The sequence below is a fragment of the Phragmites australis genome, chromosome 4 (genome assembly GCF_958298935.1).
Source record: "Phragmites australis chromosome 4, lpPhrAust1.1, whole genome shotgun sequence".
NCBI lineage: Eukaryota > Viridiplantae > Streptophyta > Magnoliopsida > Poales > Poaceae > Phragmites > Phragmites australis.
Window position 1 is genome coordinate 48,698,727 of NC_084924.1, and position 26,114 is coordinate 48,724,840.

At 41.6% G+C, this 26,114-nt stretch overlaps 1 protein-coding gene across 1 annotated transcript; it reads left to right on the forward strand.

Moving 5' to 3' along the window:
• Positions 1 to 19,516: 19,516 nt before the first annotated feature.
• On the forward strand, positions 19,517 to 21,346 carry LOC133917036 (probable receptor-like protein kinase At5g24010). The gene has a single exon (XM_062360982.1). It carries the CDS (start codon positions 19,694 to 19,696, stop codon positions 21,104 to 21,106), a length of 1,413 nt encoding a protein of 470 aa, XP_062216966.1. The 5' UTR covers positions 19,517 to 19,693; the 3' UTR covers positions 21,107 to 21,346.
• Positions 21,347 to 26,114: the final 4,768 nt, after the last annotated feature.

Consider the following 26,114-nt stretch of genomic DNA (forward strand, 5'->3'; position numbering starts at 1 on the left):
AAAAGAAAATATAGATAGCTACATGATGGCTTAGGCCATTGTACTGCACTGAGGTGCAACCCACTACCCTGCATCAAGGAACAACAACATACAAACAAAATCAGAAAATAGAGGTTATAGCTCTATGGAATTCATGTATATGATCTCTAGATAGCTGTGTCACCCTTAAAGCATCTTCAGATTTGCTTTGAAGCGTCATTCAATTCCTTTGATTCCAAATATTCCATCAAAAAATGATGACTAAGCCATTAAAATCTCGGCAAAGTTGTTTGTCAATCCTTTTGGATGCCAGCTTCCACTAACCGGATATTGTCTGAAACTGATTATGTCGGTGAATCAGGAACTAGGGGTCCCCGAATCCCGAGGCCAGGCCAGCAATCCGCCATGTGGCGCCATCCCGCGAGGTCACCTTCGCAAGGTAAAAAAGACTAAGTCCCGGGAGAGGGCGCTCGGGGCCACAGTCAGTGGTCCCCGAGTACCCGGGTTCCCCGATGATCTGCGAAGACTAAGTGGCGGGAAGAAAGTGCTCAGGGAGGTAAACAGTGACCCCCGAGCACCCAAGTCCCCCGACGACCAGGAGAACCAAGTACCGGGAGGGGTGTGCCCGGGGCTGCAAGCAGTAGCCCCCCGGGCACCCGAGTACCCCGAGGGCCCACTGAAAGAAGTTCCAGGATAGAGTGCTCGGGGTTGCGAGCCGCGGCCCCCGAGCACTCGGTTCCCCGAGGATCCGTACAAGCATGCCCGGGAGAGAGTGCTTGGGGAGATGAACAGTGACCCCCGAGCACTCAGTTCCCCGACGAGCCAGGAAGCCCCTCCGTCAGTGGCCCCCACAGGGGTCCAGCGATGAGGTGTCAGCCGGTGAAAGGCCCGAGGCCGCATTTAAGAGCGCGCGTGGTCTGTCACCTTCAACTGCTCCCGCCACGCTCAGTGTCAGTTCCTGCCATATTCTAGCAGAAGGGTGTGGGGACATTAAATGCACGGATCCCATCCCGTGCCATCCGGTGTACCTCGGGATAACGTCGCAAGGCCCGAGGTGTTCCGTCTACCGCGCTGCAATGGCAGGTGAACAAGATAGGGCGGGCACGCCGGGCCGCTCTGTGGCTGCCTGATGGGCCCCCTCCCTGGCGCCTGTTGCCAGCGCCATCATGACGACTGATGACCGAGCGCGGGGCGCATTTTCAACCCCCGTCACTTCGCACAGAGGCTATGATGACGCCATTTCCATTTATGGTGCCTTGGAACTCGTGCCCTCCCATTCGGGGCACGCTACTGCCGGCGGGTATTTAAAGCGGTCGGCAGCACGGACAAAAAAAGGTTCGGGGAACTCTTGAAAGCTCGGCAAGCTCTGCACGGTTGAAAAAGTGAAGGAAGTAGAGAAGATCGAGAAGTCCAAGAGCACCCAAAGCCAACAGATACATACAGACTGAAGAACAAGGAGCCCCAGGCTCTATGATAGACAAACATTCTTGTAACTAGCACATTCCTGAGAGACATTCTCATGACATTTATAGCATCCACACAGGAGTAGGGTGTTACGCTCCGTGCGTCCCGAACCTGTCTAAACCCCCAGTGCATTTACTGCATTCCGCACCAGATCATTTCACCCCACCAGCCATCGTATTCATATCCATTTATTTCTCCGGCAAACTTATTCAGAATCATCCCCCCGGCCGAATCTCTAAAAAGGGGTTGGTCCCTTAGGATCCCTGCGACAGGAGTTAACCCTCCGACAGATTAGAATGGGGCAAATTGTCTAGGTGCAACCAATTTGAGATGTGCATCCAAACTTCTTTTGTGTAGACACAATCTTTGCACAGGTGTATGGCGGTCTCCCTTTCTTGGTTGCATAATCGACAATTTTGGCTGTGTGGCCAATTTTGTTTTGATAAATTATCCATGGTTAGGATTTTATTTTGTATGAGGATCCATGAGAATATTTTGCATTTTGATTCAGTTTTTTCACGCCATATCGTTTGCATTTTATATCTATTTATCGATCACGAACTGAATGTTGTAAGCACTTTTTGTGTTGTATTGGCCATTTGAGGTCCATTTCCATGATATTGTGTCATGTACCTTAGGTTGCAGCTAAATAACCCTCAATAGTTGGCATAGATTGGTTAGCTGCTGCAGCTCCTCCTCTATCTCAATTGTTCCTATATAGCCTAGCCACCTATGAACATTAATGTTACGTCCCAAAATCCGTAATTGCATAATTAAGTATAAATATGTTTCTTATAATTTTACATGATTTTGCTGTATAACTATAAAGCAATTCATTTAAAATCATTTGGATAAGAGAAAGAAAATTTAGAGAGAAAAGAATAGAAATCGCATTGGAAATACCTCATTTCTCTAACATGTGAGCCCCACAAGTGGGCCAACCACCCCAACCACTCAAATGGACAGCCCCACCTGCCCTCTCTCTCTCTCTCTCCTCCCTCACTCCCCACGTCCCCACCCATGCATCACACAGCAGCTGCAGCTGCTGCCCCTCTCACTCCCCTCTCAAGCTCTCTCACTCTCCTTTGGATTTCTCTCTCTAGGAGCAAGGTCATGGCATGCATTTGGTACCATTGCATTCTCTAGCTCATGAGCTGCTCATCTATCCAATTCATTTTTGTTTTCGTGGAAGAATCGAGTAGTTCTTGAAGTTCTTGAGCTTTTTAAAGCAAAAATAGAGTTTTAGACAAATTTGAGATATAGAGTCGTGTTGCTAGTTGATGAGTGAGTTCCAGGACCCTTGTACTATCCCTAACATGTTCTATTTAGGCTTGGAGAAGATCGCAACTCGAATCGACCAAAAATCCACTCGAGAACAGCTTTTCTAAGCGGACCTGGATACTTCGACCTCACCCAGATACTCCGGGTTCAACAGAAATCATTCGTTGAATTGTGTTCAAAATTGGTTAGGGTTTATGGTGCAAGATGGGTTTAGCATCCTTTGGATAGGGCAGATACACGTTTGTGTAGCATAGATTTATAAAGTGAGTCAAATCATCCGAGGGAAAAGTTGTGGAAGAACTCAAGTCTACCTCACTCGGATAATCTGGAAAAACCCGGAGACTCTGGGTAATTTCATAAACGATTAACCGATAGCCTCTTCCGGAGCCTCACCCGGAGTATCTAGCACAACCCGGATAGTCCGGACCAGCCCGGAGGTTCCGGGTTAAGTTAGAATAGTGGCTAACCGAGCACCTTCACCGGAGGATGGCCCGAAGGCTTCAGGACCCGGATATTCCGGATTCACCCGAATACTCCGGGTTAGACAAGCAAAAATGCAGTAACCGAGTGCCTCTTCCAGAGGTTCACCCGGAGGGTCCGGAACTGGATACTCCGAACCAACCCGGATACTCCGGGTGACTATTATTTTTTAGATTTCGTTTAGATCGTTTAGTATTGCATTGATTCATAATTCTTATACTTCTAGCATGTTGTTAAGCATTGTGGCATACCTTGTTGCATTTACTCATGCTCATCATTGCATGCGCTCTTCTTTAGTGAACAAAGAGCTGGAGCGGGAGACAACCGTGGTCGAAGACGCCTCTAATCTTTCAGATTTCTGCGAGTATTGCGTGGGTAATTATAGACAGCCACCTGAGCAGCAAGGCAATCAACTAAGCATATTACACCTTTGTTAAATTGAATGAAATCTAAAATTGATAAACTATGCTTGTGTATGTTTGCATGTGTCGAGTCGAGATCGGATACAAGTGGGTAGATCCTATGTTGAATGCATCACTTCTACCTTAAATTGTTGTTCATCCTTTCCTTGTCGCCTTGAGTATGTTGTTGGTGTCTAGATTACAAGTTAAATCAAAATGCTTAGCAATGCATAGGTCATTCGGTAGAAGTCGAGCGGTGAATTATTTCATCGTTCACGAGCATAGGCGTTATTTACTTTCGTAATGTTAACAATGTTGGATATGGGTTGATGATGATTGTATGAGTGGTGAGTATGAGACGAAACATGGGCGGTGCTAGGAGGTGTTTATCATGTCCGGATGTGGAGTTCCCCTGGGTAGGTCGGGAGAGGAAACTGGACACCGTAGACCGTTTGCGTCGTTTAAACACCGATCATCAGTGTAGTCGGTTTTAGCACTTACCGTAGTCACCACATGCCGATTTAATGGTAAGGCAAGCCAAATACCTTTGTGGCTGTGGTCATTTGGGGCCCGAACATCGATGGTGTGAGCGAGCGGGCTTGCAGTGGTACTAGTTTGCTCCAGGAGTAGTTCTAGTACCGCCGCGCCGAGCGATACATGTTTCAAATGATCGGGGTTTATTGGGAAAGGTTGACATGAGTACCCCATTGTATGGATCTGTGTGGTTATGCAAGCCGTATGGTCCTCAAGGCATGTGGGTCCAGAAGTATTCCCCTGCAGGATGTAAAAATATTTCGAAATGTCGCGCTCTCGGTCATGAGCATGCTTTTGTCCATCTGCATCGGTCGTAGAGTTTTCGCTTGTGGTTTATAGTTGGATATGTGAGAGATGGTTGAGTTGGTCTCTATTACATGTATGTTCATAATGGTTTCAGTTATTTATGTTCAGTTGGTTATGACAGGGTAGAGTTATGTTGTTGTTGGTTAAGTTAGTTGCTCACACATATGTGTCCAGGTTACTCATCGCTTATGTTTAACTTAACCATGTGGTTTTTCCTTGCTAATAGCTCAATGCATAATCCTTGGAGTCGAGCTATGTTTATGTGCTCTATATGGTTTAAATCTTGCGAGTACCTTCATACTCTTGCCTATTTTTTTAGGTGCTGCTGGTGAGAAAGAGCCAGTGTTTGGCTACTTCGTGCCTACCGATCAGGGTGGCGGGCAAGAGTAGTGCATCTTACTCTCGGAGGTCGTGCTTTTGGGGTGGAGCCTAAGGGCATGTGGCTCCACTCTCTTTTGTTGTATAGGTTTATGTTTCCACTACGTAGATGTTGTTACCGTTTGATGTAAATTGTTGAAAATATTTGCATGTTAAGGACTTGTGATATAAATGTAAATTACTTGCTCTTTCTTAAGCTATGTTGTGATGCTAAATATTGAAAGGCATGTGTTCCGATCTTAAGCACAAAACACGTATCGGGACTACCCGGATGATATTCTGGTTAATCATCGAGGTTGTGATTATAAATAATGATCATCCTGGTGATTAATTAGAATATTATTTGGACGGTTTCCCACAATTAAGGCCATCCTTGACTTTGAAATTTTTCCTGGACAATTTTGTAAAGATGAGAGGTGCAAGGTTTTGTAGTGCATTACCATTTAGCCAGTTTGAGAATTGTGCCTTTGCTCCATTTCCCAACAACACCTTTGTTGGCGCATTGAAAAGTGCCCTATCCTTTTCATCACATGGCACTGGCATACCTTTCCATGGTCGGTCTTCTTCCTACCAATCGTACCATTGCCATCAGAGCCTCAACGCTCTTGCAAATTTCTCTGGCTCTAAAGTACCCAAACCCCCTAGTGCCTTTGGCTTAGTGATTGCCAGCCAATTCACAAGATAGTGACCACCCTTCACGTTTTCACGGGCTTCTCCTCTCCATAAGAAGTTGCGTCTTATTCAGTCAATTAGTTTCTGAAGCCATTTTTGCAACAACATTATGGTCAAGTGATAAGTTAGTTGTGATGATAGAATGGACTTACAAGAGTGTCACGGCCTGCTAGTGAGAATAGCTTTCATTGCCAGCCTGGTAGTTTGTTAGCAATCTTATCAATGAGTGGTTGTACCTCAACCTTTTGCAACCTTCTTGTATGAAGAGGCAGGCCCAAAAACTTGCACGGAAAATCCCCTATTTTCCCTAGAAAGCCTTGCAAGATGGTTTGCATCGGCAATTCTTGACACCTGATTGGATAGACTTCAGTTTTGGTCAGGTTAGAAACCAAACCAAAGCACTGCCCAAAGTCATGTAAAATTTTCTGTAAAGCTTGCAAATTCTATGTCCGGGTTTGCAAAAATTGTTGCGGCGTCGGCATACAAAGAGCATCGGAATTTCATTGATCTTGTCATTAAAGGCTTTAAGATGTTTTATTGTGCAGCCTGTGAGATGATTTTTTGAAGTGGATCAATAGCAAGGATGAAAAGCATCAGTGACAATGGGTCGCCTTGACTTAGCCCCTGTGCATGCTTGAATGGTTTTTCAGGAATTCCATTTAACAGGACCTGTGTGGAGGAGGTGGCCAGTAAGAAAGAAATCCAATCTCTCCATTTTTGGCCAAAGTCGAGACATTGGAGCACTTCAAAAAAATATGGCCAGCTTATCGAGTAGAAAGCTTTTGATATATCGAGCTTGATAAATAGAACCGGCTATCTGTTTTTGTGTAGGTCTTTGATCACGTTTTGTACAGATAGAAAGTTGTCATGAATCGATCGTTTTTTAATGAAGGCGCTCTATCCTCTTGGTACAAGGTCGTCCAAATGTGGTGCAAGCCAATTTGCAAGAACCTTAGTGATAATTTTTGCAAGGCTGCTAATGAGACTTATCAGACGGTAGTCGGTAACTGTTGTGGCTTCTAGCTTCTAGCTTCATATGCAGCTTATCTAATCCCATCCTATAGAATGCATGGATTGCTCCATATCTTCCTTGATGATATCCTAGCATTTTTTTGTAGAAGAGCCCTATGAATCCGTCCGGGCCAGGTGCTTGTTTTGGATGCATGGAGTTGATTGTCTCCCACAGCTCTTGCTCATTGAAGGTGTTTCAAAGATTGATAGGCCTCTTTGTTGGTACTCCAATGCATCCCAGTTGACAGCTAACTGGCGAGGCACATTTGTGTCAAGTTGTTCGATGAAGTGTTTGTATCAATTCTGAAAATATTTCATGCACTGTCTGGACACCTTGATAGTATAGCACACACAAACAAAATTAAAAATAGTAGGGCAATTAGAACATCACAACCATATATGAAGAAGCCATAGCAACACTTAAAGATATACCAAAAAGGAAGAGCTAGTTTTACCTTCAATGAGAAGAGCAATAACAGGTTCTGAACTTCTTCTGCAGCTGTGCACAAACACTACAGCTTCCAAGCTCCTCTTTACAGCTACCAAGCTCCTCTTTATAGCTTCGAAGCCTCTTCAGTCCCAAGTCTTTACCTCAGCAAATGTAGCCCAGAACACATCTAAATACATCACTAAACTACATAGCAAAAGGGCCAACAAAAACATGATTGAAACAAGCATGTTGACTGTACACAAATACAATGTGAAATAAATAATAAAATTTATACTACATGTTGCAGAATTGAAAATTTCAAAATAAATACTAAATCCTTATCTCAAGGAACAATAGATAAACATAGTATTTTTAATTTATTCAAACTAAAGGTAAAATTGAAATTTATCAAAGCAGATAGTATCTCTGATAATTACATAGTTGAAATGGCATCAAACTAATCTTCTCATACAAAACCACAAACATTCCAAGAATGACGTATGGAGATGTAAAGTCTATTTTTGTTCTTTGGATGTTGGCACAAAAAGGCAATGATACATGCTCTGTATTTGTTCTTCCTACTTTGGCTTCGAAAAACATGATGCATGACTTGTTTCTTTGTCTGACCCGTATAGAAAACAGCTAATTGGATCCACTAATACTCTATTATTAAACCACATCTGAGCGCACAAACCATGCACCAAGTAGAGGCTCTGATTGGAGCTCATTGGAAAAATAGCCCATGAATCAAGAATCAAACCTAAACAAGAAATCAAAAAAAAAGTTCCTCTCATGAATCAGATCTAAATATGTTTGGTCCAGCTAATCCAATCTTGCATATTAGGTTAATAAGGGCAATGAGGATGGATCGAAGTTTATTGCGAGATTGGCCCGGCTGACCTAAACTTTCAGAGAGATCAATCCCCTCCTCTCGAATGGCTTCGGAGGCGCTTGCTCAGGCTTCTTCCTATGACCTAGCGCTCAGTTGTTGCTCCTCCATTGTCGCCATGTTCTAATCTACATGGGGAATTAGAGGAGGACCATAGCTTCTGGCAACTGGCTACTAGAGGGGTGAGTTCGCGGCCTGAGGAGGTGGGTGGAGGGGGCCCGACATGAGAAATCAGAGGAGGAACATGGCTGTTGGCTGCTCGGTGCTGGGCAAGATGAGGTGGATGGAGACGGCTGGTTGTGAGGCTAACTAGGGTTCTGAGGGACCATAGATGAGGTGACCTTGAAGAACTTTTTTTCTTCTTTAAGGGGTACGAAGGCTTGTGAAAAAAAAAAGATGTTTGGCGCGGACGAGGGAAAAATAGCGCCAAGCAGATTTGGTCTCGCGTCAATCGACTCACATTTACTCTGTCGGTCTTGTACCAACAAGAAAATTTCTCGCCTAATTTCCTTGAGTGTTCTGGCGACACCGATAAGGCAAATCAAATTTCCCTGAATGTGTACTCATATTCCTGTGAGTTCAGACGGAGCCGACAAGGAAATTATTTTTTCTTGTGGGTTTTAGTTGTGCTCATAAAAAAATATCTGACACACAGGATTATTTCAGTTTCCACTAGCGTGTGTTATTAACAAGTTAGTTTATGATCGAACGATCATGACACATTATTGGGTCGCTTGCGACAACACGGCAAACCACCATCATTAAGCGTTCTAAAACAAAACTTAAAATATCTTCTGAGATAATAAAATGACGGATTGTGTAAAGCTTTGGAGATTTGGTCAGGTGGGAAGTCACTTTCATATGTATCTCGTCGTCTGCAAAGTTCTGGAGTCATTACAGGGAGAAGGACAAAAGATGCCCATCACCAATATATGATGTTATCTCAGAGAACCTTCGTCATTAGCATCGTGTTTTAAATATTAAAGATTCGTCATGTAACAGGAAATAGAAGAAACTGCAGAAGTTACCTTCAAATAAAGTGGACTGTAGTGCTTTACCTGGCCTTTTTTAATAAAGATATTAATAAGACATTCACTTACCATTCATTATAATAAGTTCATGAATGGATGCCAACAAATAACAAAAGTTCACACATCCAAATCCACTATGTGAAAAGCAGATAAAAAAGATACAAAATTAGTAACAGATCGTAACATGATCCGTCACTGATGATAATAGAAATAAATTATAGTTGTGACTCGTCACTAATGACCACTCATCAATGACGAGTCATCCTAAATCATAGGTGATGAGTTACGGTTATCACCTGTCATCTATGATAATTCATCAGTGATGGGTCATCATATCTAGTCATTAATGATGGGTCAAGTTGTGACCCATTACTAATGATAAACTCATCAGTGGCGGATCGTCGTAAGTCAATCATTAGCGACGGGTCAAGTTGTGACCCATCACTAATGACGATATATTTTTTATTTTTCTCATACAATATCAATGATTTCATTGGTGACAGGTCACTGTTACAAGGATTCATTTTGAGCAATGGTCAAGAAGTTGGTGGTCCAATGCATATTTCATTTGAACAAGAACAAGTGTTATAGATATGTATATGTAGCCGCCACAACCTTGTACATATGCATGATTGTAGATGCATGAACCATTTGAAAAATAATACTTCTACCATCCACTAAAAAGATATATCACAACTAATTTGGTGTCATGTTGGAAATATATATATAACATATACAGTTATTTTTGTTAGATGAGATACAATGTAATGAAACATCAATGGACTTGCATGCATGGTTCGGCCATCTATTTCATAGAGCACCTTCCATAGACATGTTACATGCATGCATATTCATGCTGCAAGTGCATGAATATTTTTTATTTTTATTTATTTTCTCTCACATCAGTATTATTAGAATAAGAAATATTATATATTTCTACTTAAGTTTCATATAAGGTGCTACGGCTATGAACATAAATGCACACTCCGAAAATGGTGCAAAAATTTCAAGGGCGAGAACTCAATTTTACATGCCGAATTTGGTCTCGAAAAATTCACCGAACCTGACAAAGTCGGTAAGAAATATATGTAACTTTTTATGTAGATGTTCGTAAAGTAAAAAAATATCGAAATCGGAGTCCATATGCAAAAGTTATGCTCATTTTACCGAAGTTACTCCAGGTCGCCTATCAAATTACGATAGTTGGCATGAGATATTCAGAAATTCATAAAATATTTGGATGAAAAAATATATATATAAATCAACAGTTCAATAATCAACAATTCACTAAATTCAATATCAAATAATTCAGTATAAAACAATTCAATAATCAATAATTCGGTAAAAATAGTCATCAGTATTGGATCATAACTGTGACCCATCACCTATAACCTGCATAAGTGATGGGTCACAGTTATGACCCGTCACCTATGATAAATATCTAGTTTCTACCACAACAATGTGATAGATGAGGTAGTAAGGGGTTCACGCTCAAGGGATTTGATTCCCACGGAACACAAAAAATGAAAATAGTTTGTAAAATAACGTGGTTTGTGACATATAGGATAGGCCCATTTGTCAAAGTGGCTTGGGTAAAAAAATATTTTTTTTGACTTTTCTCATATCTAAAAATATCAAAAACGTTCATCAGTCATGAGTGACGGATCACTGTTACGACTCGTCAACTATAACATTCATTAGTGATGAGTAAAATTATGACCCATCACCTATGACATCATTAGTGACGGATCTTTACCTGTGACCTATGATAACTCATCAACGACGTGTTCAAGGTGACGGATACGAGATTTAGTGATGAGTCCCACACGTGTCACTTATGATCTTTTTTTCATGTAGTGATCATGATGAAAATAAAATCAAGCAGAAGGGCTATTGATAAACATCCATTCATGCTTAATTGGTGAATATCTCCATAACTATCATCTCCAGGATGCGGCATGACCACTTCATCCTCACTTGTGTAGGGTTCCCTTGAAGATTAACTGCAAGTAAGAATGTGATATAGCTTTATAAAGAACAATATTAACTTTCACTCAACCTTATAACCTAATATAAAACACTTCTCTGAACCAAAACTTGAGGTCTCAATATTGACTCAACATTTCATAGCCAAGTTATAAACAAATGAGCTACACATGTTGGTGGTAGTAAATCATAGGCAATATGAATCGATCTCCATATAAAGTTTGCAAATTGGCATTCAAAAATAAATATTGTTTGGTTTCTTTGTTGCTAAAAAACAACATACCTTGCGAATTGAGCCTTACTAGATTATGTGTAGCCTACCCGGCCTAGCCTCCATCGCTAAATATGTGCAATGTACATAAAGTTGTACCATCCTGGCTATTAGCCAGTTTAATTTTTGTACTTGCATAGTGCCCTCATACGATGGGGATTAAGCTATCATAATTTAGAGTCTGTTTGGTTAGATTTTTCTAGGTTTCTACTCTTATCAGAAGTCAAGTTAAATAGTTCAGCTGATTTTTGGATAGCTAAAAAGTTGATTTATGAGAAAATAAACTAAAAGTTAACAGGCATGCTGAGATAAGTTTTTTTATTTTTAGTGTATAAAAAACTAAAAATTTATTGTAAAAAAACAATAGCAAAAAACCATCAGTCAGAAACCAGACAAATAAAAAACTAAAAGCCTCAACCTAATCAAACATATCCTTAATTTAAATATGAATAAAGTCTAAAATTTTAAGAGCAGTTCCCTTTGTCTAGAATTTTGAGTTTAGTTGCCTCTATCAATCACCAATTTGGCCATCAAGCATGTATCATATTAGTTACGACACAACAGTTGTTCCGCTTGGTATATCTATCTATTATATAATAAAAGTAGATAGCCCTAGGAAGTTATGGAAAAAACATTTAGCTGTTGATAAGGTGGGCCCTAATTACAAAGGAAAATCAACCGCTAATCATGCGATCCGATCATTTTCTTATAGAAGATTTACATAAAAGGGAAGAACCCAACTGAATTGATTAATATTGTGATCCTATCAGTCTCTTGGTCTACGATTGCTAGGAAAAAGAACTAGTCTACAAATTATAAAGGGAAATCATGTGACCTTATCAATTTCGTATAGAAGATTTAAATAATATGAAAGAACCCATTCAATTGATTTGATACTATGCCCTTCTTGTAGAAGATTCGAATTACAGGAAACAATCAAACCAAATTTATCATAGCCACGTAATTGATCCTAGTCACGTGCTAATTTAACGTGCCTTTTCTTTTTCCATAACAGGGTTGCCTTCGGATTCCATTACCACATATAACGGAATTAAAAGAGTACCACATTCACCAGCTTAAAATGTAAAGAAAGAACGAAAACAAAGCAGAATAGTTTCAACAGACTATGACCTAGACTCATCCGGACCGAAACCAGAGTCCAAACACCAACTACAGACTGTTGCAGACTCCAAACACAGAGCTCAATCCTTCAAACGTCAGAGTCTTCATGTGCCCCACGCCTTGACGTTACAAGCTTCGGATTTGTTGGTGGAGATGCATATCTGCTCAACCAGGTCCAGGGTGGTGAAGCAACGTAGCAGCCTATAGGATTCTAGCACCTTCCAGAATGACGTTCTTCGTCTCTTCTTTTTGCAGACCTGCCTAATATTTAAGAAACGCACAAGCATAGCACAAAACCTCAGTTAGATGTTTAATAGTTTTCCCATCAAAACATGCTTTGTTTCTAAGCTTCCACAAGGCCCAGATAATAGCAGCCAGGCCAACCATATGTATATGGTTATCATTGAGCGATAGCTTTCTGATCCATATATTCTACTAGAAAAAATCCACCGGTCTACAGTTTGCTTTGGGTACAAAACCAACCAAGCTCCAAACGTATTTAGCCAAATTGCAATAAAAAAGAGATGTAATATAGTTTCATTTTCCCATAGAATCTGCATTTAGGGTCCCCATGCCATTTGCGTCTGATCATGTTATCTTTAGTCAAGATAGCATTTTCATTGATCAACCACATGAAAACTTTAATTTACGACGGAACCTTTGATTTCCAAATTTTGGTGTTAGTTTCATCCTCCAAATGCTGAAACATGTGGTTGTACATAGAATTGATCGGGAAACAACTAGATTTATCCCAATCCCATTTAGGGATGTCGGCATCATGGGATAGCACAACCATAGCTAGTATATCTCTCAACTGCCTAAGTGTGGTAACCGTCTAAATAATATTCTAATTAATCATTAGAAGGATCATTATTTATAATTACAAACTTGATGATTAAACAGAATATCATCCCGATAGTCCGACACGTGTTTTGTGTCCAAGATTGAAACACATGCCTTCCAACAATTAGCATCACAACATAGCTTAAGAAAAAACAAATAATTAACATTTACATTACAAGTCCTTAGTATGCAACCATTTCGACAGTTTACATCAAAAGATAATAACAACTACGCAACGGAAATATAAACCTATACAACAAAAGAGAGTGGAGCCACATACCCTTAGGTTCCACCTCAAAAGCATGACCTCCGAGAGTAGGATGCACTACTTTTGCCCGTCAGCCTGATCAACAGGCACAAAATAGCCAAACACTGGCCCCTCCTCACCAGCAGCATCTGAAAACGCAGGCATGAATATGAAGGTACTCGCAATACTTAAAACATATATAGCACATATACATAGCTCGACTCTAAGGATTATGCATTGAGCTATTAGCAAGTAAAAGCCACATAGTTAAGTTAAACATAAGCGGTAAGCAATCTAGACATATATGTGTGAGCAACTAACTTAACCAACAACAACATAAATCTGCCTTAACATAACCAACTGAACAAACATAACTGGAACCATAAGAACATACATGTAACAAAGACCAACTCAACCATCTCCCACATATCCAACCATCAACTATAAGCCAAAACTCTACGACCGTTGCAGATGGACAGAAGCATGCTCATGACCAAGAGCGCAGTATTTCAATGTTTTTACACCCTACACGACTTGAGGACCATACGGCTTGCATGATCACATAGATCCATACAAAGGGGTACTCATGTCAACCTTTTCCAATAAGCTCCAACCATTTAGATCATGCATCGCTCGATGCGGAGGTACTAGAACTACTCCCGGAGCAAACTAGCACCTCTTATAAGCCCGCCCGCTCACACCGTCGATGTTCACACCCAAATGATCACAGGTACAGAGGTATTCGGCTCATCTTACCATTAGATCAGCATGTGGTGAGTAAGGTAACTGCTAAAGCTAACTACACCGACGATCGGTGCTTAAATGACGCAAGCGGTCTATGGTGTCTGGGTTCCTCTCCCGGCCTACCCCCAGGACTTCCCTCCGGAATAGATAACACCCCTAGCACCTTCCATATCTCGTCTCATACTCACCACTCATCCAACCATCATCATCCCATATCCAACATTGTTATCACTGCGAAAGTAAATGACTTCTACCGAATGACCCATGCATTGTTAAGCTTTTCGATTTAATTTGTAATCTAGACACCAACAACATACTCAAGGCGACAAGGAGAGGGTAAATAACAATTCAAGGTAGAAGTAATGCATTCAACATAGGATCTACCCACTTGTAATTGATCTCGACTCGACACATGCAACATACATAAGCATAGTTTATCAATTTTAGACTTCATTCAATTGAATAAAGATGCAATATGCTTAGTTGCTTGCCTTCCTACTCAGGTGGCTACTTATAATTACCCACGCAACACTCGTAGAAATCTGGAAGATTGGAGTCTTCTTCGATCGCGGTCGCCTCCCACTCCGGCTCCTTGTTCACTAAAAAAGAGCGCATGCAATGATGAGCATGAATGAATGCAACAAGGTATGCCACGATGCTTAATAACATGTTAGAAGTATAAGACATGCGAACCAATGAAATACTAAACGATCTAAAAGAAATCTGGAAACTAACAGCCATCCGGAGTATCCGGGTTGGTTCGGAGTATCCGGGTTCGAACTCTCCAGTTGAACCTCCGGAAGAGGCGCTCGGTTACCACCTTTTTGCTTGTCTGACCCAGAGTATCCGGGTGAATCCGGAATATCCGGATTCCGGAGCCTCCGGGCCATCCTCCAGAACCTCCGGGCTGGTCCGGACTATTCGGGATGTGCCGGACACTACGGGTGAGGCTCCGGGAGAGGCTCTCGATTATTTGTTAACGCAGCTACCCGGAATCTCCGGGCTTACCCGGATTATCCGGGTGATACAGACTTGGGTTCTTCCACAACTTTTCCCCTCGATGATTCAACTCACTTTACAAATCTGTGCTACACAAACGTGTATATGCCCTATCTAAAGGATTCTAAACCCTACTTGCACCCTAAACCCTAACCAATTTTAAACACAATTCGACGGACGATTTCTGCTGAGGCCGAAGTATCCGGGTGAGGCCGAAATATCCGGGTCAGCCCAGAAAACTGCTCTCGAGTGGATTTTTGGGTCGACTCGAGTTGTGGTCTTTTCCAAGCCTAAAGGAACATGTTAGGGATAGTCCAAAGGTCCTGGAACTTACACATCAACTAGCATCACTTACTCTAGAGCTTATATTCGCCCAAAACTCTATTTTTGCTCCAAAAAGCTCAAGAACTTCAAGAACTACTCGATTCTTCCACGAAAACAAAAATTAATTGGATAGATGAGTAGCTCATGAGCTAGAGAATGCAATGGTACCACATGCATACCTTAGCCTTGCTCCTAGAGAGAGAAATCGAAGGGAGAGTGAGATAGCTTGAGAGGGAAGGTGCTGCTGCAGCTGCAGCTGCAAGGTGTGGGCGTGGGGAGTGAGGGTGGAGAGAGAGAGAGCAGGTGGGGCTGCCCACTTGAGTGGTTAGGATGGTGGGGCCCACATGTTAGAGAAAGGAAGTATTTTTTAATGCGATTTCTATTCTTTTATCTCCCAATTTTCTTTCTCTTACCCAAATGATTTTAAACGAATTGCTCTAATATGCCAAAATAATTCCCCTCTAATTTAATTATAACGCTAATGACACATGATTAAGCTAAATCTCACGATTATAGAATTTGGGACGTGACACTAAGCAACCCTTGCTTATGTTCAGAGAGCCATCTTCTAAATATTAGTTGCCAGTTTCTCTGTGCCAAGAGGGCAACAAAAATGGTTTGTTCATTGCAAATCTCATAAAGCTCAGAGAAACTTTCTTTGAGAGGCGACCTAGTGCACCATGTATCCCCCTAGAAGTCAATGGATTTGCCATTGCCAAAAGCAAGGGACCTTCCTTTAAGATGCAGATCTTTTACTATGAGAAGATCAGTCCAAACAGGGGAATCAGTGCTTTTGTGCTTTACTTGAGATATGCATTTTTTCTTTAATATATTTTTGTCTCACAATCTCCTGCCATAACCCATGTTCTTTTTTCAAGTTTCCACCACCATTTACAGAGAAGACTAATATTCAATTTTCTTAAATTGTGTATACCCAACCCACCCTTTTCTTGAGTCTGCATACTTTGGCCCATTTTACCAGATGATATTTTTTCTTAGTCCCACCTCCCTGCCACAGGAACCTCTTTCTGGTTTTGTCCATGTTAACATGAATAGTTTTATGCAAAAGGTACATTGACATGTGGTATATAGCAATGTTGCTCAAGCTAGAGTTAATTAAAGTGACCCTTCCAGCAATAGACATGGATCCACCTTGCCATCCATCAAGCCTTTTGAATATTTTTTCCTCCAAAGGAAGCCAATCCACAATATATAGTCTTCTTCCACACACAGGGACTCCCAAGTATTCCATTAGCCAATTTCCAGTCCCACAATTGAAAATATCAGCATAAACCAAAGCTTTCTAATCATCATCGATGATATCATAATTTCACCTTTTTTATTGTTGATTTTAAGACCAAACATTCCCTCAAAGAGATATAACAGTAATTTCATATTGACTGCCATCTGGGGTCATCTTTAAGACACATGATTGTATCATCAGCATACTGCATGATGGTCACCCCTTTGGATGTATTGAGGGACTAAACCTTCAATCAAATTATTTTGTGTGGCCATATTAATCATTTTGGTTAAAGAGTCAGCTATCGGATTGAATAAAAGAGGTGATAAAGAGTCACCTTGCCTAACACCTTTACTGCCGACAAAGTAGGTCCCAAATTGTTATTCAATTTCACACGAAGGGTCCCCTTGGTAACTACTATCTTAATCCAGTTACAACATTTTTTATCAAATCCCCTCATTGCTAGGCATTCAAACAGGAATGCCCAGCTAATTTTGTCATACGCATTCTCGAAGTCCAGCTTAAGGATTACACATTGATTATTATGTACTTTAGTGTCATGCACAATTTCATGCAGCGTCATGATTCCATCCATAATGTTCTAGATTTGATAAAATCATTTTGGCTTGGGTTAATAATGTTGTTCATGACAGGGTCCGCTCTCACAATGAGGACCTTGGTGAAAATTTTGTATATAACATTTAATAGGCGAATAGGCCTATATTGCTGAATTTTGTTAGCCTATTTAATTTTTGGGATTAAGGTAATCACGTCATAGTTTAATCTACTTAGGTCCAAATTTCCCTCATAAAAATCATCAAATAAAAACAACAGGTCAATTTTGATTATATCCCAGCATGTTTGATAGAACTCAACGGGAATGTGGCCATGGCTAAGGGCAGTGTTTTTCTCCATCTCAAAGACAGCCTTCTTAACTTCTCCCTCACTGAATTTCCCGATTAGCTTTCCATTGTTAGAGTTAGAGACCTTGTCTTTTTCCTGCCAACAACTACTATCCATATGGAAAGAGGGGGGGTCAGAGGGACCAAACAAGTTTTTTAATAATTATGGCATGGTATAGCGGGTGGTCATCCCCTTCAATCACTCTGTCCTCATGAACCATACTAAAGATTTTATTCTTTCTTTTCTTCCCATTAACAATTTTGTGAAAGAATTCATTGTTATTATCACCTTTATGAAGCCATTTCACATTGGATCTTTTATTCCAATACATCTCTTCCTCATCAAGGATTTTCAACAGTTCAACTTGGATTTCAGTTTTTCTGGCTAGTTGCAGAGGAGCTAACAAATTATCTTCTTTTAAAGCTTCCAAGGAAGCTAATTCACCTTGCAATTCTCTTTTCTTTTTCTTTTGATCTCCTTTAATGTGGTTACCCTAGCCTTTTAGATAATTCTTAACCCTTTTGATCTTAATGATCCATTTATCCAGATGAGATTTAGCTTGCACTGGTTTCTCCCAAATGTCTGTAACAATTTAAAGGAAAGTCAGTGTGTGAAAGTCAATTGGTCTCAAAACGAAAAGGTTTTGGACCTTTGACCTCATTGTTTTCAGTTTCCAGGATGAGAGGGTTATGATCAGACATATATCTTGGAATTTTGTTTAGAGTAACTAGAGAAAACGTCAATTCCCAAGTCCTATCCATCAAACATCTATCTAATTTTTCTAGGGTAGGGTTTTCCCTGTTGTTACTCTATGTGAATTTTCCACCCGCTAGGTGTATTTCCCTGAGCTCATTAGAGTTAATTATGGCATTAAATATGTCTGATCGTTTATTCATCACAAAAGTCTTATTCTTCTCATAGATGTATCTCAGGATATTGAAGTCCCCACTAATCAGGAGAGGATATTTATGGTTTATACTAATGTGAGCAAGTTCAGAGAGGAACTGCTCTTTATCCACATCATGAGCATAGTCACATAATTCCCGGGTCGATGAGATCGATAAATGGAGTCAAAGAATACGATATGTTACTCATGACTAATTTTAATTGTTTCCGCATTTTCGGGGCGAGGAACACGGCATGGTTCCCGTTCTAGATGACTATGGTCATGAGAGCATAAGACTTTATATAGGGAACATACAACTCTCTTACAGTAATAACTAATAAACAACCTCTGAAATAGACAGATTAGCGGAGTGGAACGTTAGGGAAATATGAAAAGTGGAACTCGAGTCAGGGTTTGGAGAAAAAAGAGAAACTTCCAACGACAATGACATGCACGCGCGAACCATGAATTTAGCATTTCATCATTCTTCAAAATCTTGGCTGTTTACACACTTATAAGTAGGTAATTAATAGGTAGTTCTGGATCAGTACTTAGTTTATTTTTTCTTAATTTAATTAGGTGGGGAAATCTTTAGTTTATATTTATTGAGTTTTGGGTTGACTCAATGACTCAAAAAATACAAAACTTACATCCCTAATACTTGACATATTAAAAAAAGGTAATCTTTCGGACCTGAGTGGATGGATACTTCATGTTCCCTATTATAAAAAGGGACACCTAATCTTCATGAAGCGATAAAATTCTTGACAGGTTCTTTATTACTGAGAAGCAAGATTACAATCATCAATCACAGTACTTTGGAATGCAATTGATTGACATACTAAAAAGTACTTCCTCCAAACATAAATAAGCATTTTAGACACTTACAATCATCAAACAAACTTTGACTATTATTTTTTGTTGCAATATGTTTGGGCCAAACCGAGTATACACTTCATACTTCCAATCCAACCCACAACAGACCTGCACGCCCACGAGAAAAAAAAAACCTACGGCCCAACATGCAGAAAAGCCCATGCTGACCGGCTCGTTAAAGACCAAACCAAACGCCACCACGACGCGTGGGCCCCGCCCCGCCCACCCAGTCGTCTCCCCCAACTCGACGCGCTGCATTGATTCCCCCACTCCGGCCCGCCGATCTCCAGCTGTCCTCCAATCACCACCACCATTTCCTCCTCCCTACTGCTCAACAAATCGCCACCCAAATCCAACGCCTCCGCCTCCGCCTCCGTCTCCGTCTCCATCGCCATGGCTTGCTCCCCGAACCCTACCCGCGTCGCTGTCCTCCTCGTCTGCGTCCTCTTCTCCGCCGCCACCGCCGCGCGGTTCGCCCCGGCGGACAACCACCTCCTCGCGTGCGGCGCCTCCAACCCGGTCGTCCTCCCCGACGGCCGCCGCTTCGTTACGGATTCGGGCTGCGCCTGCACGCGCCTCCGCTCCACCGCCCCGACACTCTCCTCCGCCGCACCCAACTCTCCACCGCCCGCTTCCCCGCTCCACGCCGCCGCGCGCGTCTTCTCCTGCCGCGCGTCCTACGACCTCGCCGTTCGCCGCCGCGGGCACCACATCCTCCGCATCCACTTCTACCCCTTCGACCCCGCCCTCTCCGCCTCCCGCTTCCACGTCGGTGCCGGGGGGTTACTACTCCTCCACAACTTCACCGCCTCGTCCCCCGTCGTAAAGGAGTTCATCCTCCCCGTGGACTCCGACGTCCTCGTCCTCACCTTCGTCCCGGAGGCTGGCTCTACCGCCTTCGTCAACGCCATCGAGCTCGTCTCGGCGCCCGAGGAGCTCGTTGGCGACATCGGCACCCTCGTGACGTCCGGCGGCGCCGCTCAGATCGACGGGCTGTCGTCTCAGGCCTTTGAGACTCTCTACAGGATCAACGTCGCCGGGCGCAAGGTTACGCCGTTCAATGACACGCTCTGGCGGACATGGGTTAACGATGGGGCCTTCCTCGTTAACACGGAATCGTCTGACTACATGGTTTGGTCGTTCAGTGGCCGGATTGCTTATCCCAAGGATAGCAGGATGATGAGCCGGGAGGTGGCTCCCGATAATGTCTACAGGTCAGCAAGGTCGGTGAGGTCAGGGGCCAATGTGACTTGGGGTTTCCCCGTGCCCGCTGGCAGCCGGTACCTCGTGCGTATGCACTTCTGTGATACTGTCAGCAAGGCATTGTATGAGCTCTACTTCAATATCTATGTCAATGGTCATCTTGCAGTCAAGGATTTCGATCTTTCCGGTGCCACCGGGTTCTTGGCCTATCCTTATTACATCGACTTTGTAGTGGATGTGGAGGATGAGGGCATGCTGAAATTGGCCATTGGTGGCTCGAAGAAGAGCCGATCAGATGAAGTAAGCGGTATCCTAAATGCATTGGAGATAATGAGGATGAACAAGACAAGTGGCGGTATGGATGGGAACTTCCCAGTTGCTCTAGACATGGAGTATGGTATGAGTAAGGGGATTGGGGAATTTGCTCGCTCCCTGCTTTGTGGTTTCATCTTTGCGGGGTTGTTTGTAGCTTTGGTCATGCTGGTGCTGAGGTTGAGGGCCGAGAGGAACAATGGTACAGCTTGGTCTTGGCAGTCAATGGATTCTGGTGAAGGGAAATTGGCTAGAGCGTATCAGCTTGTGCCCAGTAAGATAGACTATTGAGTGGCATGAGATGAGCATCTTCGAGGAGTGGCAAACTGCGCATTTTGTATGTATCTAATGATGTAATACCTCTATTCAGTTATAAGTACTGTAGTTTTATCACGTTCAAAAAAGTATTATAGCTTTACATTTTCACACCTTTCATGCTTGAACTTTGGGCTGTTTGTGCTTTTGTGCTTCACTAATGGAGGACATGCTCCATTTATGTTGTAAAGGTATTTTACCCTAGATGTGTCTGTATTGCTACTACTTCACTTATTCAGTTCAATGTTTGAAATATGCTTGAATGAATGCCTGTGTGATATCTCTAGTTTTAAATATGCTGTTGTAGACTCATTGTAGCATTATCTCATTATGCTGTGTGCTTAGGAGAACTACTCATGGAAACAGTTAGTTGGCATGGAGACAACCGTAGACAGATTTGCAAAATCATCATTTCTTTTATTTGTTAGGTTGGTACCCCTCCAGGAATCATGATCGACTGTAGCAAACACTGAATTCTGGATCACATCTTCCACAAACATCTCTCGCAGAATTCATCAGTTGAATTGTATATTTGACTGCTTGGTGGGTGTGATCCTGCCAGCCTTACCATATGTTCTGTGGGATGCTGAGGCTCTGACCCCTTCTAAAACAAGGTCTACTACTTGGTTGAGATGGAAGATGACTTGATATGATTATAGATTTTGAGAAATTGTAACACACCACAAACACATGTATTTTTGCATATTTCTTTTTACTCTAGAGTACTTAAACCATATAGTTGCTCTGATATGACATTTGCCACCCAAATACGAGCAAGATGAACCTATAATGCTTCCATGATTGTAAATTACCATTAGTTTGCTGATTTATCACTTTTGTAGTTACGGGGTGGCATTGGGCGATTGGCTCCCTGTTTTCACCTCGCAGTCCGCAGCTGCACTTCTCCAGCTCAATGTACTTGTCTTTTTTTGAAGTACCAAGTCCCAACTGCTACAGAAGCTTTCCTTTACTTTTCATATCTGCTTTCCCTATCTGATTTGATTTCCTTACATTTTCCACCCACTTTTAAGAACTAAAATGAAGCTATTCTCATTGAGAATCTCACCATCCTAGTCTGCCTTTCAATGCACTGTTTCAAGTGTATTTATGGTAGCGAGCCCAAACAAATTGGATCAGCCCAAGTAAACATGACTGGCCTGACCCATTTTCCATGGTCTGTTCTTGTAATAATGTGATAGTGTTATACATGCTGCAATTCTAATGTTGTAAAGGACTTAACCTGCTTAGGGGAGGAATTTTTCATGGTATATACTGCCAGAACATTGTTGAGAATATACTGTTTGTGCCAATAACTTGTTTATTTGGAGGGTCCTACACCTACTTGAGATGTTAGCCTGTTGCATGAAAAGAGAATCCTGGCTGTGTATGGTACCAAAATAGCCAGATTTGAATTGTATTCTAATTTGAATTTGGGCATACGTTTATAAAAAGGAAAAAATGTTTTGGAAGAATTATTTTATATTGATTCGGCTGTTCAAAAGATATTGAATGTTAGTTGGCTGTAGTAATCGCGTAGGATTGCAATTATGCTAAGACATGCAAGTTTTAGTGGTTAAATTGTTATTGACTAGACTTAAAAGCTACTGAGGCAAGCAGCATAAGACCGGCATTGCTTATTTCAAAGAGAAATCGCATGCAGCATGCTACACTTGCACAAGCCATATGAATGTGTAGTTGTACCAGTTAACAACCATTAGTTGACAAAGCATGCTGAATACTAATGTTAACTTTAAGCTTTCGTCTTTTGAAAATAGCTGGAAACGGAGCAGGAACTATGTCATAGAATTTTTCAAACACCTTATTACTAGAAATCCATCAACCGATCAAGAACTTTCTGTCACCTGCTGGTAACCATCTAGATACAGCATTGATTTGTCTTCTGGTTTTGACTTCACATGTCTGGCTTATACACAGACATTTATTTAGTCAAAGTTTACTTGAATTTGATTTCCTATTCTACTCACTATGATTTACCTAGCTCGTTTTAATACCTTGACCGTGTAACTAAATTTGTCAAGATAATGCAGTTCCAACTTTACAACTCAATAACTAAACTGAATAGTCCCTTTTCTATCGAGTTATATAATTACTGGCCAGTTTCTTAATTGGAGATAATATGTTGGTAATGGTTCGGCCTTTCGATAAAAGGACTGTCGGCATCAATTCATTGTATCTGCATTCTTCGGGGCCATATATATTCTCCATATTATGATGCAAAGTGCTTTGAGTAAAGAGACAGGCATATCACAAGTTCACAACTCCTAGAAAGCTATAACCTGGTGGGGGCAAACTGTACCCCAATGTTCCACAAAAGGATTACCAAAATGTGCCATGTTAAAAGGTTTGGTCGGCTCTTATGTGTAGCTGCTGTCTAACGCTGCTATCAAGTGTTGGGAGCAAGATCTGCGGTAAAATCCAGTGTAGGGTAGTGGGCACATTTGTTGGACTCCTTGCTTCCACTTCTTTTACCACTTTTGCCCTCAATGCTTGCAAAGGCCTCCCTTTTTTTTTCCTCTTAACTTTTTTTTTCATTTAACGACCACATGCTGGTAGCATCTCATATTTTATGGGTGTTCATGATCTTTTACAAAAGACTATTATGCTATAGTACAATATGGCATCATTGTTGAATCATTGTACAGTCGCCTTCTTAGATGCATTTTTTTAACAGAAAGTGCTTCAAAAAATTTCAGAGGAAATCTCTTTGGTCTGAAAAATAGGAGAATACACCTTTTATTTCTCCTTTTTCTATTTGTGATCACTATGCCCGACCATTAGTAAAAAGAGAATGTGCCACCCCAAAAGTTTTGAGCGGTTCTTTTTCACTTACGCACCACACTGGGGTTCTTTTCGAGTGGCTGTGGCCCATGGAATTATTAATCTCCCTTTTTAACAGCTGAGATGCCTAAACAGCAAGGAATTCCTTGCGTCAGGTGAAATATTATCAACATGGCAATTTGCTTTCCAAAGCATGAAAAGTCAGGTATGTGCGCCCATAGCTTCAAGAGGTAGCGTACATGATCGAACTACATCATCAGATATACTTTTATATGCCTTTTTTGACATTTTGAATACCTCTCGTCTGCTTTATTTTTATTTCTCTTCCCATCTGCTGATGTCTTTCTGAACACTATAATGTATACTGTATATCCTCATCGTCTGTACGTTCTTTTCACCATGATTGGATGGCAGCATCTCTCCTACTCTACATCTACACCCCTGTACATCTACTGTATTCTCCCATATGCATCTAAATTTTTGTTTGACCTTGAGTCCATGATCAATGATGATGCTGTCTAGAATTTTGTGCCATGAATACTACAAACATGGCAAGTCGCATTCCCAAACATGAAGCATCAAGTGATGCACATATATGGCTTCAGGACGTAATATACATTGTCAGACTGCATTGTTTCTATTTTTTATCTGTTATTATATATTTTCGATACCTCTCATCTTTTATCTTTTTATTTCTATTTCCAGTCGCTCATTACTTTGTGAAAGCTGTCATTTTTTTAGTCTGCATGTTCTTTTCCCCAAAATTGGACTTGGACGGCGGCAACAGCTCTCCTACTTGTACAGTTCTACTCCCACATGCATCTAAACTAAACTGTTAACACTTAACCATGAGCAATCATAATGCTGTCTAGGATTTGCACATGTATGCTATCATCAATACTGAACCTGTCGCTGGCAGCAAAACTCCAAACCGAGGCAGAAGCGCACGAATGGAACCTGAGCCTAGAACGGAGAACTGGTATGTCTTCCTGTCGTTACTGCTGTTCTGCTAGATGGTTACACAGACAGTCTCCCTTGTTCAAGGGTCTCAGCTCTCAAGCTTTTTGCCTGGACCATGCTCAGCTCTTGATTCTTGAACTGTGTTATATTTTACCCAGCATAATCCAAGCCTGCGTCCCTCGTCGCCTGACACGTCCCCTGCTCCATGATTTGTATACTCCAAGTTGGTGCCGGCCCCAATCCGAGATTGGGCACTGTGGCATGATGAGCATAGCTCATAGAAGCTCATTTCATTTCGCAGCAACTAGTGCAGATCTCGCAGTGCGAGGACCACAACCGCCGAGGGTAGCAGTTGCTCACTCTTCCGGCTGCATTTCTGGTGGATTTGGGGCGCTGATCGGGCTGAAACACACAGCGGGGGACATGACGTCGGGCTGGGGAGGTGCCCGTGCCGCGGCAGCGTTGTCGCGCGTTTTTGTCAGGATTATCTCAACCACCCGACTGACCCCCTATCGTTGTGAATTATTTTCCGTTTAATCTTCTCTCGGCAACACAAGTCTGTCGTTGACAAATAATTTAGGGTGCCGGATTGGATGTTCGGACGCTTGTCATTTTGCCTAATCTGCTACGAACTGACTAACCAACGTTGCCGTTCATTAAATTCATGGCCGGTTGCACGCTTGCCTGTCAGCTGCTTTCATTCAGGACGAGGACGATAGTTCAGCTTTCTGAGTTTTTCTCTTTTCATTTTCCTTTTCTTTTGTGTATGTGTCAACGCAAACTGCATTTAGCTTCATAGACTTCACTTTTAATCTATTTGGCAGAGCTTTAATATTTATAATTCTCGAAGCTGGTCATAAAATTTTTAAGCCGGAGACGTAGATAAATTGAGAGTCTTTGATGAGTCATCTTATATTATTTTAGACAAAAATAGAGGTTTAAACTACTTTATTTTATTTTACAAAATTCAAATTATAAATAATATAACAGCTAAATCTCTGACAAACAGAACCTTTATGTGAACCAATAACTCGTGAATTCGGCAATCACAAATCACAAATACGTCTATTACTCCACTTAGTATGGTATTTGTCTGTAATTCGTCCATGTACAGAGACCTGATCATCGAAACCCGATACGTTTCTCACGGGAAAAGACTTGAATCCATGTTATGACAGCGATAAGCATAAAAGAAAAACGAATTTGCACAGAGAGAAGGGCAATA